Genomic DNA, 17,682 nt, shown 5'->3' with positions numbered 1-17,682 from the left:
GACATTATACCCTATATATAATACATAAAACATAATATAATACAGGTGTTAACTGAGTACTTTTGACAAAATTTCTGGCTGATCTAAGAACCAAGAGTAATCTTTTTTTTTTTTTTTCCCCTGAGCCCTTAATATGATTCCAGATTGTGTAACTGTCTTTCTTCTCATTTTTTAAAACATCGGCCATTTGGAGAAGTGGTTTGCACTGCCCATCAAAATCAGCTGAAGGATCTTTAGAATGAACACAGACCCAGATCCCTAGATCCCATCCCAGCTGTGCAGAGTGAGAAGCAACAAAAGGTGAATGAGTTGCCAGCTTGTTCCAGGTGTGGGCATTTGTATCACGCAGTTCAGTCTTAGTCCAGGCCCTGCTCTGTCTCATCCTTGTTGACTTGCTTTTGCTAAATTTATGGTGTGTCTTATTACGTGCACTTGTAAATCAGCTTCAGTTCCAGGGAAGAGGAGGGTGAGGCTTAATGACAACTGAGGGTTAACATTTCTTTTCGTCCTTAATTTCTGTGTCCTAAGTTCTTGACGTACACAGTCTTTTTTTTTTTTTTTTTTGATATTAGGTCCTAAAAAGTTTTATAGCAGTATTTTGCAAAAAAAAAGATAAATTTTAAACTATTTTTATATACACACATATATGTATATGTATGTATATACACATATATATAAACTAAATATATTTAGTTATTTTTAAGATTACACAAAGAGCCCAAAACACACTAGAAGAAATTTATTCTTAAGAGTTTCTTTTATAATGGCTTTGGCCTAAAAATATGTTGAAAATAGAGATTTTCTTAGTGGAAAAAAAACCTGTATTTATTAATAGACTATATAATTTTTTACACATTGGTCAAGTACATTATTGTTATGAAATGGCATAATTTATCACTACATCCATGATTAAGTATAAAAAAAAAGCCATTGTCAATTAAGAGTAAAAAAATTACCTAAGCAAGAAGATTAAATTCTAGTTTAAATTCGTTTAACTTCCTACTTTACAAATACCAGGCAAAGGAATCTAACAAGTTGCTAAAGAACATAATCCCAAGCAGTAATCACAAAAGTTGATGAAGCACCTTTTAAGACACCTCCACCCTGAAACAATAGAGTGTCCAGAGGAACGTTGATACTATACTATTACAGGTTAAATATTTACATCATGCTAAAAACATCTGAAGCTGTAGTACAGTGCTATAATTTCTCCTCTTAAGGAAAAAACTAATAGACTGTATTTCCCTGCAGTGTTCTGAAAGGAAATAAGGTCACTTAAAAAAAAAAATTCATAGTAATTAGTGGTTTGCTTATTTTTTTCCTGACTTTTTAAGTTCCGACAAAGCATTACTGTGTAAAAGGTCCTTTAGCCCAAATTCAGTGTCTCTGTTTTGATCTCGTTGTAAAAGAACTCTCTGCTCATCCATTCTTTTCGCCTGAGACCGTAAAATAAGGCTAAAAAAGTCCTCATCTGGTACTGTTTGTCCCTTTGTGGCAGCAGGTGGTGGAGCACATCTTTGATCATCTAATCTGGACCCCTAAAAATTTACAAGAAAGAGATTAAAATACAAACACTGCAGGGAAGAAGAGCACCAAGGTATGTTACGTCTGTCATTCACAAGAAAATGGGGCTTTAAATGTTTACTGCCTCTTAGAAATACTTAATTCTCAGACTTGAAACCTAGATCAGACCTTTCTTTTGAAATGATTTATATAATCGGAACATAACAAGTGTTATTTAGACGTGTAGCCATAGTTTCATGGCTTTGGTAAAATTAAGGCATGAGGTCCCCTTTGTCCAAGATGACAGCTGAAGATTATAATCTTACCATAATGGGCATCAACAAATCCAACCTACCAGATCCCTAGGAATGTAACATGAGGTACAAAACCCCTGCATCACTACCTTATAAGGATTGTCCATTGGGCAGTCATCAAACTGTAACCCGTTGCCCATTGTTTTTGTAAACAGTATCGTTTTCAACACAATGCTCATTTGTGAATTGTGTATGGCTGTTCGCCCACTACAGTGGCAGAGCTGAGCAGGTGCAACAAAGGCCGTAGAGCCCAAAAAGCCTAAAATATTTTCTGTCTGCCGCTTTACAGAAAAAGTTTGCCTATTCCTGTCTTAGGCATTTAAATCTATTAAGGAAATAGCCCAGAGTGAAATTTTCCTTCACATTTCTAATTTACGATTCTTATTTTAGAAATACGTTAAAAATGTTTTTGATCAAATGAAAAATACAAGCACTTAAAAGTCTACAGTATAGCGTCTCGAATTAGAGCTCGCGGGAGGGTGTGGTGGCAGCCTGGCCGCCTAGCAGTGCCACCCCGCCTTCCACACACACCTGGTTCGCTCTTCACCATCTCTCCTGTCACAATTCTAGGTCATTTCATTGTCCTCTAATCCATCCAGCACTCAGGTACTTCAGTTCCTAGACCTCCTCTTCTCTGGTGTTCTCATCCTTACCCTCTGCCTTATCCATTAACTCCCACGGTCAGAGGCCAGACACAGTCATTCTCAATAATTGCACCATCTTTGAAATGATTTTAAAACATCCCATGTTGACCATTAACTCCTGTTTTTCCAGATCAGGCTCTCCAATACTCCCCCCAGTAAGTCATTTTTTTTTAAACTGAGGTAAACAACATAAAATTTACCTTTTGAACCATTTTTAAGTGTACAGTTCATTATCAAGTACATTCATATTGTTGTGCTATCATCACCACCGTCCATCTCCAGAACTCTTTTCATCCTGCAGGACTGAAACTCTATACCTGTTAAACAACAACTCTCCATTCTCCCCTCCTTCCAGCCTCTGCAACCACCATTCTACTTGTCTCTATCAGTTTGACTACTCTGAGTACCTCCTATGAGTGGACTCATACAGTATTTGTCCTCTTTTGACTCCTTATTTCTCAGCATAACATCTTTAACGTTCATCCATGTTGTAGCATGGTATTTTTAAGGCTGAAAATATTCCATTGTATATGTACACTGTGTTTTGTTTATCCATTCATCTACTGATGGAAACTTGGGTTGCTTCCACCTTTTGACTGTTGTGAATAATGCTAATATGAATATGGGTGTACAAATATAATCTGTTCATGTCCTTGCTTTCAGTCATATCCAGAAATGGGATTGATGGATTATGTGATAATTGTATTTTTAATTTTTTAAGGAACTGTTTTCTTTAGCAGCTGCACCATTTTGTATTCCCACCTGCAGTGCACAAGGGTTCCAATTTCTCCATATCCACAGCAACAGTTGTTATTTTCTGGGGTTTTTTTTGTTTGTTTCTTTTGATAGCAGCCATCTTAATGGGTGTGAGGTGGTATCTCACTGTGGTTTTGATTTGCATTTCCTGAATGACTTACGATGTCAAGCATCTTTTCCTGTGCTTATTGGCCATTTAAATGTCATCTTTGGAGAAATATTGGGTTCTCTGCCCATTTTTGAATCAGTTTCTTTGTTGTGGAGTTGTCTATATTCTGGATTAGTCTTTATCAGTTAGATGATTTACAGATATTTCCTGTGGGTTGTCTTTTTACTTTGTTGATAGTATCCTTCAGTGCACAAAAGTTTTAAATTTTGATGAAGTCCAATTTGTCTTTTTTTTCTTTTGTTGCCTGTGACTTTGGCATCATCCAAGGAACCACTGCCAAATCCGAAGTCATGAAGCTTTCCACTTACGTTTTCTTCTAAGAGTTTTATAGTTTTCTACCTCTTACATTTAGGTCTTTGATCCATTTTGAATTAATTTTTCTATGTGGTGTTAGGTAAAGGTCCAGCTTCATTCTTTTGTATGTAGATATCAAGTTTTCCCAGCATCAACTGTTGATAAGACTTCCTTCCACATGAATGCTCTTGGCACCCTTGTTGAAAATCACTTGACCAAATATGAGTGTTTATTTCTAGGCTCTCTATTCAGTTCCATTGGTCTATATACGTGTCATGCAAGTATCACACTGTTTCGATTACTGTAGCTTTGTAGTAAATTTTGAAAACAGCAAGTGTGAGTCCTCCAACTTCGTTTTTCTCCTTCAAGATTGTTTGGGCTGTTTGGGTTACCTGAGGTTCTCTATACATTTTCAGATGGACTTTCTATTTCTGTAAAACATTGGAATTTTGATAGGAATTGCACTGAATCTGTAGATCGTACTGAGTGATACAGACTTTTTTTATTGAAGTATAGTTGATAGGTGTACAATGTAGTGATTCACGGTTTTTAAAGGTTACACTCCACTTACAGTTATTATAAAATATTGGCTGTATTCCCCATGTTGTACAATGTATCCTTCTTTTATATATCGTAGTTTTTACCTCTTAATCCCTCCTGACTAGTAACCACTAATTTGTTCTCTGTATCTGTGAGTCTGCTTCTTTTTTCTTATATCCACTAGTCTATTTTTTAGATTCCATATATAAGTGATATCATACAGTATGTCTTTCTCTGACAATCCTGACTTTTTAACAGTATTGTCTTCCAATTTATGAACATGGGATTTATATCATCTTTAACTTCTTTCAGAAATATCTTGTAGTTTTCAGTGTACAAGTCTTTCACCTTCTTGGTTAATGCCTGTACTTTAGTACTTTATTGTTTTTGATGTTATTGTAAGTGGAATTTTTCCTTATTTTCCTTTTTGGACTGTTCATTACTAGTGTATAGAAACACAACTGATTTTGGATTTTTATCTTGTATCCCATAACTCTGCTGACTTTCCTAGTTCTAACAAGGTTGTTTTTGTTTTTGTGCTTTTGGTGAAATCTTTAGGATTTTCTACATATACGACTTTGTCACCTCTGCAGAGATAATTTTACTTTTCTTCTTTTCCAATTTGGATGCTTTCTGTTTCTTTTCCTTGCTTAATTGCTCTGGCTAGAATTTCCAATACTATGTTGAATATAAATGGCAAAGTGGGCATCCATGTCTTGTTCCTGATCTTAAAGAAAAGCTTTCAGTCTTTTACTACGGATTATGATGATAGCTGTGGGTATATTTCATAAATGATTTTTATTATGTCATAGTAGTTTCCTAACTATTCCTAGTTTGCTTTTTTTAATCATGAAAATGTGCTGTATTTTTGTCAAATGCTTTTACTGCATCAATTGAGATAATCGTGTTTTTTCTTTCATTTTGTTAATGTGGTATATTATATTGATTGATTTCCATATGTTGAACCATCTTGCATTCCAGGAATAAATCCCAACTGGTTATGGCTTATAATCCTTTTAATATCCAGCTGGATTCTGTTTGCTAGTATTTTGTTGATAATTTTTGCGTCCATATTCAAAAAGGATAGTTTTCTTGTAGTGTCTTAACTGGTTTTAGTATCAGGGCAATATTGGCCCCATAGAATGACTTGGAAGTGTTCCCTTCTCTTCAATTTTTTGGAATTGGTGTTCTTTAAATATTTGGCAGAATTCACCAGTGAAGCCATCAGGTCCAGGGCTTTTCTTTTGTCACAAGGTTTTTGATTACTGATAATAATCTCCTCTTATGAATTATGGGTCTATTTTCTATTTCTTCATGATTCAGTTTTGGTTGGTTTTGTGTTTCTAATTATTTGCCCATTTTATCTAGGTTATCCAGCATACAACCATTGATAGCATTCTCCTATAATTCTATTTTTGTAGAATCAGTAGTAATGTCTCTGCTTTATTTCTAATTTTGCTAATTTGAGCCATCTCTTTTTCTTAGTATAACTAAAAGTTTGTCAATCTGTTCATCTTTCTAAGGAACCAACTTCTGATTTTTTTTGATTTTCTCTTTTTCTGTTCTGTATTTTATCTGTCTCTGTTCTAATCTTTGTTACTTCCTTACTTCAGCTAGTTTTTAGGTTTAGTTTGTTCTTTTTCAAGTTCCTTAAGTTGTAAAGTTAGGCTGCTGATTTGAGATCTTTTTTAATGTAAGCATTTATGGCTATAAATTTCCCTGAGCACTTCTGAGCACTGCCTTCACTGTAAACTAAGTTTTAGTAAATAGTGTTTTCATTTTCATTAGTCTCTAGGTATTTTCTAATTTCCTTTTTGATTTCTTCTTTGACTCATTGATTGTCTAACTGCCACAAATTTGTGAATTTTCCAGTTTTCCTTCTGTTGCTTCTAACTTCATCCCACAGTGGCTGGAGAAGATACTTTGTCTGATATCTATCTCTGTAAATCTGTTGAGACTTAATTTCTGGCCTAAATATGGTCTGTCCTGGACAATGTCCTATATGCACTTAAGAACATGTATTCTGTTATTGTGTATTATTCTAATCTGTTAGATCTGCTTGGTTTATTGTGTTGTTCAGGTTCCCTATTTTCTTTCATATCTTCTGCCTGGTGGTTCTACCCATTATTGAGACTGGAATGTTGAAGTCTCCAACTATTATTGTAGAATTGTCCATTTCTCCCTTTGGTTCTGTCATTTTTGCTTTGTATATGTTAGGTAAGTATCTTCAGTATTTCGTCAATCCACTGACATCACAGCCACTTTTTACTTCCACACTTTTCCCTTACTTCCCTTCTTAGATGCAGCCTAGATTCCAAAGTCTGTTACTAAAATCACTCCTTGGTATTTCTTTCCCCCTTCACCCTATTCTCCTGGCAATACCAACCTTGATTAAATCTATCTCTCTGCCTCCTAAAGCAGCTGGTAATGACTGGAGAAAATACACAACTGCACTGACCAGCCTCACTTCCTTGACAGTGAACTTCAAAGTGAGTCCTCAGCACACCTCAGCAAACCTGTTTTCCCTGGTCAATATGCTTTCAGTTTCTCAAAGCCAATTATGTTCTACTTCCTTGCTTTTCAAAATTACAATGCTCCAACCTCAGTCTTAGCTAAATGGCCCTTCTTCTTACTTTGCTAAGAAAATAAAAGGAACCAGAGATAATTCCTACTTGCTATACTTGCTACCTTCAAATCTGTATACATAATACTGTTTTCCTTCTCATCTATGCAAAAACTATTCTTTAATTATCCCCTACTCTTCTGCATCGCTGATTCCCCTCTTCTACTTGATCATTCCATCAGCAGACATGCTATATTAACTCTCAAAATAAGAATAAACCCACCTTTATCCTATGTCTCCCTCCAACTAATGATGCATCTGTTTGTCCTCCTTTGCAAGCAAAACCACTTGAAAGATCTGTGGGCTATTTTGCCATTACATTTCCCCTTTTCTCAACCCACTGAATCCTTTACCCCATCCACTAAACAGTATCTTTCAAAACTACTACTAATCTCCATGTTGCTAAATCTAGTAGCTCAGCCATCATCTTTCTCAGCTGTTCAGCAGCATCTGACACAACTGAGCATTCCTTAAAACACTTCCTTTGCTTGGCTCCTACCACACTTTGCAGGTTTTCTTCCAAATCTCTGACTGATAGCTGCTTCAGTGGCTCATCTTCCTTTATCCAAATAGTAGATTTTCTAGTGCCCAGGGCTCTTAAGTATTCCTGTTTCCTTTTCTATTCTTTAGGTAATCACTTCCCAGGGCTTTAATAACAGCTATATGCTGATGACTCCCAAAGTTACTTCTCTCTTGGGCTCCAGGTTTTTATTTTAATATTGCTTGTTCCACTTCAATGTCAAACTAGGTATCTGATAGAATACCTAATTAATTTAGGCATTTTAAATTTAAATTTAAAAATTCTCAATTAATTTAGAATTTACATATCTAAAGTAAAACTTTTGCTTTTCTCTCCAAGCCTGTTTCTCCTCTAGTCTTCTCCACATTAGTAAATGGTACCACCCAAGCCCAAAAGGTATGTCATCCTTAATTCTTTCTCATACCCTCCATCTAGTTTACCCTACTATGACCACTTATCACTACTCTCACCACACTGGCCCAAGTCACCAGTATTTTTTGCCTGATTACCACATGTGTCTTCTAACTGGTTTTCCTACTAATACCCTTTCCCCCCAAAACACTGCTTGTTTCAGCAGTAGTCAGGATGATCTCTCAGAATCCTCCAGTGTCTTCCTATCACATTTGGAACATAAGACCTCATCATGGCCCTGATGACTTCTCCATCCTCATCCTACACCAGTCACACTGGCCACCTTGCCATTCCTTGAACCTGCTAAGCTTTGATATCCAAGAGGGGACTTGCTGTCTCTGCATGGAATGCTTTCAGTAAATATTCACATATCTGACTGCTTTACCTCATTCAGGTCACTGTTCAAATGTCAATCCAGAAAGGTCTTCCCTAACCACCATAACTAAAACACTCCTTCAGCAACCACCACCATCCATGGTTACCCATTACCTCTTTATCTTGCTTTAATTTTCTTTACCACAGGTATCAGTACCTGATATATACTACCCATCTATCTACATATCTATATGTAAACACACACTCTTATTCACTCCTTCTCCCACTAAAATGTAGGATTCCTTAAAAAGCAGGTGTATCCCCAATGTCTAGAATACTGCCTAGAACATAATAGGTGTTCAGTCATTTTTTGTTGAATGAATGAAAGGTATCATTATCATATCTCTGTGAACACAGAACTAGGGTCAGGCATAGGAAATGTCTCTTTTTAAGTGAAAATAAGCATTATTTTTTCATGGTCCTGTCCAAGCCATTTGAGACATTCCTTAACCACTTTGGTTAATCACTATTAAAACAGCTGAAATACGAAAGCTATCTCAATTTATCCATTTCTCCTAAATGGTAAACTGTGTAGACAGGGCCCCATCTAGACTGTCTCCATATTAATCCCTGGTTGCTCTGATACTATCTCCTAAAACTGAGGAAAGAGGGGCTTTTTTTTTTTTACTAGTAGTTGCCTCTCTACCACGGCTCAAAGGGAGTCATCAGCAACCTCTCACCTCACCAGCCAAAAGGAATACAAAATAAGCTCTTCCCAAGTTAGAATCATAATACTGCCAAAGCTCTCAACAACATCTGGGCTACATACAAGCTGACAAAAATATGCAGACATACTTGACATTTTACAAGGATGTCGAAGAAGTCTTCATCAGGCTCTTTGTTGTCATTAGTCATCAGGTGGCCGAGTACCGACTGACTGTTGTTTTGTGTCAGACGGAGCCCTGGTAAATTACTGAAACTGGCCCTCTGGTCATCCAGACGGCGGCTCTGTGAGCTGGCAAGAAGGTCTAAAAACTCATCTGTGTTGGGGGACACCATGGAAGCAGATGGCGCTATGAATAGGGAAAAAAAACAAAAATAAAATTATTTAAACCTATTTGTTATATACATATAGTTTCTTTTTTGCTGTGTTCAGTCCCAACACCCTCTCTGTCCTCCTCTTTAGCTCTTGTCACTATGAGTCACTGACAGGCTGGGGCCAGACAAGATGGGCGGAGAGGGAAGAATGGATCCCAGAGCACTGCCAGTGGGCCACTGAGAGTTTATTCGGACTTGACTATATTTCCCTTTCTTTAATGCCACCCAAAATAGAACTATATAAAGTACAGGGCTAGATTTCAGAAGATAAATTGTTTTTCTTACATAATTTCTCAGACCAGGAATAAATGGGCCAGTATTTTTATTCTATGCCCTGGGTAGGACATTTAGCGAACTCAACCTAGAGTTAAGCACTGCTGGCAAGTCTTGGTCTATGGTAGAGGGAGTCTTTTGGCAGCTGAAATAGAAACAGTCAGGTAACCTACTGTAGATCTGTCTAAGGCTCAGGCAGGCTCTGGCTTCAGCCGTAGCCACAGGTTCTCCAATCCACACATGAAGCATCTCCATTTTACACAGAATCATACAGTATGTGTATCTGTAATTTTTTCCTATTTTTTAAAGTTAGATTTTTTTCCCAGCTGTGAAGAAACTAGGGAGGCAGTAGGATATAGTTAGTAGAAAAGGCACTGGACTAGAAATACAGAAAAACTTATGGGGACTGAAAACCTTGTTTAAACTGTACAAGAATGAGCATTTCAGAAATACCTGGATTCACATTCACTTATTGTGCCTCCTATGATTAGAACTCAATTCTCAGAAATAAATCACAAGAATATCAAAGGGAACTATTCAAACTGTCAGAGAAACATAAATAACTTACTTTTTCGCGTTATTCTGGGGGGAGTGGAAGATGCAGGTGCTGACGCAGATCCGGAGTTCTCTTGTAAGCAGCACCTCTGGTCATCCATCCGATTGCTCTGAAATCGGCTTAATAGGTCAAAGAACCCTTCATCTCCAATACTATCTGCACTGATTTTCTAAAATATTGAGAGAAAATCTAAATATTCCAGCATTATCCTTAGATCATCAATGAAACAATATCATATATCTCAAATGCAAAAGGTAAAGGATGAAGATTAAAGATAAAAAATTGACATTTTCTTTATATAAGATGGCAACATTGGTCATAAAAAATTATTTCAATCCAACCAACAAAAAGCATTTCTAGTTTTTTTTTTTATCCTTATATTTCTAAAGCTAAATATATGTACCTTAGACTCAAGGGAACAGCTATGGATAATGAATTATGCAAATATTAGTAAACAGGCATGGATCCTACATTCAAAGTTCAGTTATAAGATTCTATAACAGAATTTAAGTAAACTCATCTTTCTAAGAACTGATAAACTAAGTAAGAAAGCATGTATATTCTAGCATAGTGATTTGTAAAGTCTTAAAGATTTGAAGATCTTGAAAAAAATACAAACTTCAAATAAATGAATAGAGACAGAGGGATACCTGTTAGACTTTATGTGGAAAGCTTCAGAACTAAAATGACAAATGCAGTGTTTACTAAAAGCAATTATTTTTCATAATGATAATACTGTAATAGAGGTACATACATACAAAATGTTATGAGCCTCGGGAGAAGGGTGTAACTAATTCTTAGATGAAATAGCAGAAACTTGTGTGATACCTGAATTGGCTCCTGAAGAGTAAATAAGCATTGCAGGGCAGAGATGTTTCATACTGATTAACACTCAATTCCAAAGGTGGTAGTATTCAGGGGATGATGGACTATGGGGTAGGCCGGGATGGTGAAGAGGATAATAAAGAAGAAGCCAAAACAAAGGCCTCTGTGTGACATACTAACAATACTTACCCCATGGGAGAGAAGAGGAGCATTGGTAATAGTTTTAAGAAGTTCTGTATAGAAACAGAACTGGCCCTCCCAGTGGGCTGACGGGGTTAGTAAAGCAGGGAGAGAGATGAGTTCAGGTGCCCATTCCAAACTCCGGGTAAGAGATGAAGTAGTACGTGAACTAAGACACAAGAGTAGTTTTTTTTTTTTTTCCTTAAGGGGGTTGGGGGAGGATGGTTGGAGGGGTGCAGATCTGAGCAATACAGGGATTAACTGGATGTGGTCAGTGAAGGAGAGGGAGTCTAAAATGACACTCGGATTCCTAGCTTGGGTGACAATGTAGTAACTGAAATAAGGAAAACACGAGGGTTTGAGGGAATACAGTTTTTAACATGGCAAGCTTGAGGTTTGGGAATGATAAGTATGTACGTAAGCTATAGTCAAGTGCAGTAATCACTAACAAAGTCAAGTGCAGTAATCACTAACAAAAAGAGTTTTCCCTAGGGGCAAAAAGCCTCTAATTCAAAATTCTGAACATCAAAACGCAATAAGGCCCCAAAAATATAGGCACTTCCAGTTGGGCTAAGTGGGCTTAGTTAAGACCTCAAACCTTGAACAAAGGTATGCCTCCCAGTTCTGCTCTGGATCTATAAAAAATTCTTGAGCCATTTTTATTAACCCCATAATGTTTTTTGTTAGCCATGCATATGTAAGGAACACGTTAAAAAACTTATAAAAATCAAGGCAAAGGACACCACGAGGGCACAGACATAAACGGAATGCTGACAACAGGACCAATAGAAATCTCTGTTAAAAAACAAAAGACTAACACAATTTTTTCAAAGGTTCTCACTGCTTAAAAAATGGATTTGATAATTTGAAGTATCTTCTTTGTAATTTATTTTGATCGCTTTATCAGAGTGTAAGGTAGCTAAATTAGAGGTAGCCCTGATACTTAGTAAACCCACGGTATTTTCCGATTTCTAAATATTTTGTTATATTTAATAACCTGATTCCTATGCTTACTTTCCATCAAAATTGTTTTAAATTCTATTATAATTTCAATAATATAAACAGAAGTTGATACTTGCAGACACTCTTCATTTTAAATTAGTAGTTAAAAATCCTTTAGTATCTGAATTTAGTTTGACTTCTAAGCTGAATGGAGGATAGTTTTACTGGGAGACACTGGTGAAACAAAAGGTTTTGCAAATGACAGTGACTTAAAACACAACTGTAACTGACTGTACGTCCATAAAAAAATACAAAGAAATAATTACTGTCTAAAGTAGTGGAGCAACTTGTCTATAAATGGAGTAATTACAGTTTCTAGCTTTGAAGACTACAGAAAAGATAGGAAAATATAGAAGACTTCTTTGAATAACAAAGATAGTTTATACTGAATATCTAATAATTACAAAAATCAAGTATGAATACAAGAAGACTAAAATGTAGGAACTCAAAATACAATACCCAAAAGCTTATTTTAAACTTACCCTTTGAGAATTCGCAATTCGGTGATTGACGGAATTACTGGTATCTTGAAGAACTTTAGTGGAGGAATTAGTTTTGTATTTTTTCCCCTTCAATCTGTTGACAAAGAGTAACTTTGCAGAAGGTTTGGCAATAAGAGGTTTTTGTTTAACAAGAATTTCACTGTTCCAGTTTTGAACCTACAAAATTATAAATATAAATGGAAAACAGGACATGAAAAAAAGAACACCAAAGCTATCTCAGGCTTCCTATATTAATCTGCCGTCATTTAGTAACGGGGGTGGGGTGAGTGGCTTAGATCTCTTACTAAGTTTCTTTCCGCCAGTATATCTCACTATTTTCAACAGCTTGTACCAAATGTATACTGTGAATTTCTCATTATCAAAATATTAACATGGAGGCTTTTAATAACCTAAGAATAAAAAAACAAAGTTTGCTGTAAGTCTAAAATATAACTTGGCCAGAAAAGGAACCAAGGTTTTATTCTTGATGGGAGTTACTTAAAAAACTGGTAAAACTGGAAATTTTGGGTATATGTAGAATTCTTAACTGTAAAAATTAACAGCTAAAAACTTATATAGCAGTAGTACTGAACTCTTTGACAACTTTATCACAAGGGGAAAAGACCATTACAGAGAACTGATTCCACTAAAACATGTTTTATTTTTTAAAAATTATTTTATTTATTTATCACTGTATTAATTACTTTGGTGGGGGTGGGGGAAGAGGCCATTAGGTTTATTTATTTTTAGAGGAGGTACTGGGGATTGAACCCAGGACCTCCTGCATGCATCTCATGCATGCTAAACATGCACTCTACCATTTGAGCTACACCGTTCCCCCTTCAAACATGTTTTTTTTTTTAATTGAGTTATAGTCAGCTTACAATGTTGTGTCAATTTCCAGTGTAGACCACAATTTTTCAGTTATACATGAACATACATATATTCATTGTTGCATTCTTTTTCACTGTGAGCTATCACAAGATCTTGTATATATTTCCCTGTGCTATACAGTATAATCTTGTTTATCTATTCTACATATACCTGTCAGTATCTACAAATTTCGAATTCCCAGTCTGTCCCTTCCCACCCCCTTACCCCCTGGCAATCACAAGTTTGTATTCTATGTCTATGAGTCTGTTTGTTTTGTATTTATGTCCTTTTTTTTTTAGATTCCACATATGAGTGATCTCATATGGTATTTTTCTTTCTCTTTAGGGCTTACTTCACTTAGAATGACATTCTCCAGGGACATCTATGTTGCTGCAAATGGTGTTGTCATTTTTTATGGCTGAATAGTATTCCATTGTATTAAATATACCACATCTTCTTTATCCAGTCATCCGTCAATGGATATTTAGGCTGTTTCCATGTCTTGGCTATTGTAAATAGTGCTGCTATGAACACTGAGGTGCAGGTGTCTTTTTGAAGTAGGGTTCCTTCTGGATATATGCCCAGGAGCTGGATGACTGGGTCATGTGATAAGTCTATTCCTAGTCTTTTGAGGAATCTCCATACTGTTTTCCACAGTGGCTGCACCAAACTGCATTCCCACCAGCAGTGTAGGAGGGTTCCCTTTTTTCCACAGCTTCTCCAGCATTTGTCATTTGTGGACTTTTGAATGATGGCCATTCTGACTGGTGTGAGGTGATACCTCATCGTAGTTTTGATTTGCATTTCTCTGATAATTAGTGATATTGAGCATTTTTTCAGGTACCTAATGATCATTTGTATTTCTTCCTTGGAGAATTGCTTGTTTAGGTCTTCTGCCTATTTTTGGATTGGATTGTTAGTTTTTTTCTTATTAAGTCATGAGCTGCTTATATATTCTGGAGATCAAGCCTTTGTCAGTTTCATCTTTTGCAAAAATTTTCTATTCCGTAGGTTGACGTTTTGTTTTGCTTATGGTTTCCTTTGCTGTGCAGAAGCTTGTAAGTTTCATTAGGTCCCATTTGTTTATTCTTGCTTTTATTTCTATTGCTTGGGTAGACTGCCCAAGGAGAACATTCCTGAGATGCATGTTAGATAATGTTTTGCCTATGCAAACATGTTTTAAATTATAGATAAAGCTTTATCATCATTTGACCCTTAGGAAAAATTACAGGGTTGAATCTGGTTAGCTTCTCATGGAATTTACTTTTAGTACCACTACTACAGTGGTACCAAACTAATTTTGCTGCTTATTAATAGGTTCCTACCTACTAGAAGGAAGGAGACCTAAATTGACTTAAAAGATTTTGTTCTGTTTTTTTTTTTTAAATAATCTGTAGATTTAATGGATTTGAGAACCACTCATAAGATAAGAGATGAATATTTGGGGGAAATCACAAAGCTCTTCAGAAGTTAAGAGTTTTTAAACAACTCTTAACTGTTTAGAATAAAAAAATAGTGGATATAAGTTCAAATTAGTTAGTGTTGGTCTTATGAAGACTTTACACAGAAAAACATCAATATTCAAAAACATACCTATTAAAACAACAGGGCAGAAGAATATTTTATGACATGGATAGATGTTGATATATTACTACATATTATAAAACAGTATCTAATATTCATATGAAAATGCAAAATAAAAAAATACCAAAATAGTAATTTTAGTTACTACTGGGATGTGGGATTACTGACAATTTCCTTGTTGGAAGTTTCCGAAGTTGTTATAATAAACATATTTTATAAAAAGTGTCTTTTAAAAGTATACCATAAAGGAAAAGGAGCCTACTTTAACAATGTAAAATTAAAATAGAGTTGGAAGAATGTAGCCTAGATTTGTTTTTCAATAACCTTTTTTCCAATTATAAAACGCCTTTTCTGTTAAAAAAAAAAAAGGCTTGAGAAGATGCATCTTGAATAGTTATTTTTTGTAGTTAATAACAAAAAGCTTTTCAAAAATGCAGCTAAACTAGCTTGATCATAAATATCATTAATCTTGCCAATAATGTTGCTGTTACTCAGTTGAGAAAAAAAAAAGCTTCCTAATCCTTTTTTGATTTTCTTGATCTTTTAATTAAAAAACCAAAGTAATGGAACAGAACAGAGAGCCCAGAAATAAACCCACAGACCTACAGTCAATTAATCTTCAACAAAGGAGGCAAGAATATAAAATGGAGAAAAGATGAAAAGCTCTTCAGCAAGTGGTGTTGGGAAAATTGGATAGCAGCATGTAAATTAATGAAGTTAGAACACTCCCTCACACCATACACAAAAATAAACTCAAAATGGCTTAAAGACTTAAATATAAGACAAGACACTATAAACCTTCTAGAAGAAAACATAGGCAAACATTCTCTGACATAAATCTTAGCCATGCTCTCCTAGGGCAGTCTACCCAGGCAACATATAAAAGCAAAAAATTAACAATTGGGACCTAATTAAACGTACAAGCTTTTGCACAGCAAAGGAAACCATAAGCAAAACAAAATGACAACCCACAGAATGGGAGAAAATATTTGCAAATGATGTGACTGACAAAGGTTTAATTTCCAGAATATATAAACAGCTCATACAACATAATAAAAAAACAACCCAATCCAAAAACAAGCAGAAGACCTAAACAAGCAATTCTCCAAGGAAGACATACAAAAGGCCAATAGGCACATGAAAAAATGCTCAATATCACTAATTACCAGAGAAATGCAAATCAAAACTACAATGAGGTTATCACCTCATACCAGTCAGAATGGCCATCATTCAAAAGTCCACAAACAATAAATGCTGGAGAGGGTGTGGAGAAAAGGGACGGGACCCTTCCTACACTGCTGGTGCGTTATGTAGTTTGGTGCAGCCATTATATATTACGGCTTGGAGATTCCTCAAAAGACTAGGAATAGACTTACCATATGATCCAGCAATCCCACTCTTGGGCATACATCCAGAGGGAACTCTAATTTGAAAAGATACATGCAACCTAATGTTCATAGCAGCGCTATATACAATAGTCAAGACCTGGAAACAACCTAAATGTCCATCAAAAGATAACTGGATGAAGAAGTTGTGGTATATTTATACAGTGGAATACTATTCAGCCATAAAAAAGAACAAAATAATGCCATTTGCAGCAACATGGATGGATCTAGAGATCATCATTATAAGTGAAGTAACCCAGAAAGAGAAAGAAAAATACCATATGATATCACTTATATGTGGAATTTAAAAATAAAAAGAGGACACTAATGAACTTATCTATAAAACAGAAACAGACTCTCAGACATAGTAAACAATTTTATGGTTACTGGGGAAAAGGGAGTGGGAAGGGATAAATTTGGGACTTTGAGATTTGCAAATGTTAGCCACTATATGTAAAAATAGATTTAAAAAAACAAGTTTCTTCTTTACAGCTCAGGAAACTATTTAATATCTTGTAATAACCTTCAATGAAAAAGAATATGGAAACAAATGTATGTATGTATATGCATGACTGGGACATTTGTGCTGTACACCAGAAACTGACACATTATAACTGACTGTACTTCAATTAAAAAAAAATTTTTTTAACTGCAGAAACAAAACAATAAAGAACAAAGTAATACATGTACATGGTAAAATATTCAAACAGTTCAAACTAGTATATAATTTTTCCTAACCCGGACACCACTTCTTTTCCCAGAGGTAATCGTTACTAGCAAGTTTCTTACATATTCTTCCAGAAATGTCTTATGCCTCTACAAAGGCTATATAGGAAAACTTTTCTTAAATAGTTGTAGCATTCTGTATACATTCTTTTTGCACTGTACTTTTTTCTGATTGTTTTTAAAGGTAAATTTTTAAGTGATACTTATACAGAATAAGGCTTATTTAAACTATTGCATTTTAGTTAAAAGCTTCTAAAATATTTTATTGTAAAAGCCCAAGAAATTTAAAATATAACTGCGAACCTTTTCTGGTGTTAACTTCATAAGTTCCATGTTTTCCATACTGTGTCGGCGTCCAAACTTGGGGCGTGTACCTTTGTCAAAAAAAAAAAAAAAGTTAATTCAAGTAAACCAGGGAGCCCTTAAGACTGCAAATTTAGCATCATAACACAAACCCATATGGAAGGAGGAAACATGTATAAATATGTATTCTTTTAAGAAGAATAATTTTCCACCCTATATAAAAATACACACTCACTCTAAAATGTTTTGATGTAAGGAAGTTAACATTTTGGTTGAAAAGTAATTTTGGTTACTAACATTACTCCG

The 17,682-nt window shown here is 35.4% G+C and overlaps 1 protein-coding gene across 2 annotated transcripts in view; it reads right to left on the bottom strand.

The window, feature by feature from the left end:
* Nucleotides 1-89: 89 nt before the first annotated feature.
* Nucleotides 90-17,682, bottom strand: part of GPSM2 (G protein signaling modulator 2) — a 48,561-nt gene continuing 30,968 nt past the window's right edge. For both annotated transcript variants that reach the window (XM_074370086.1, XM_074370087.1), the window contains 5 exons: nucleotides 17,377-17,447; nucleotides 12,506-12,682; nucleotides 10,029-10,185; nucleotides 8,945-9,162; nucleotides 90-1,538 (listed from right to left, as the gene is read on the bottom strand). In XM_074370086.1, the coding sequence (XP_074226187.1) occupies nucleotides 1,311-1,538; nucleotides 8,945-9,162; nucleotides 10,029-10,185; nucleotides 12,506-12,682; nucleotides 17,377-17,447 (851 nt within the window). In that variant the 3' untranslated portion in view covers nucleotides 90-1,310. The remainder of the gene's footprint in view (nucleotides 1,539-8,944; nucleotides 9,163-10,028; nucleotides 10,186-12,505; nucleotides 12,683-17,376; nucleotides 17,448-17,682) is intronic.

This window comes from Camelus bactrianus, chromosome 9, assembly GCF_048773025.1.
Source record: "Camelus bactrianus isolate YW-2024 breed Bactrian camel chromosome 9, ASM4877302v1, whole genome shotgun sequence".
Taxonomy (NCBI): domain Eukaryota; kingdom Metazoa; phylum Chordata; class Mammalia; order Artiodactyla; family Camelidae; genus Camelus; species Camelus bactrianus.
The sequence above is the reverse complement of the archived record's forward strand: the minus strand, read 5'-3'. Positions and strand labels throughout refer to the sequence as shown.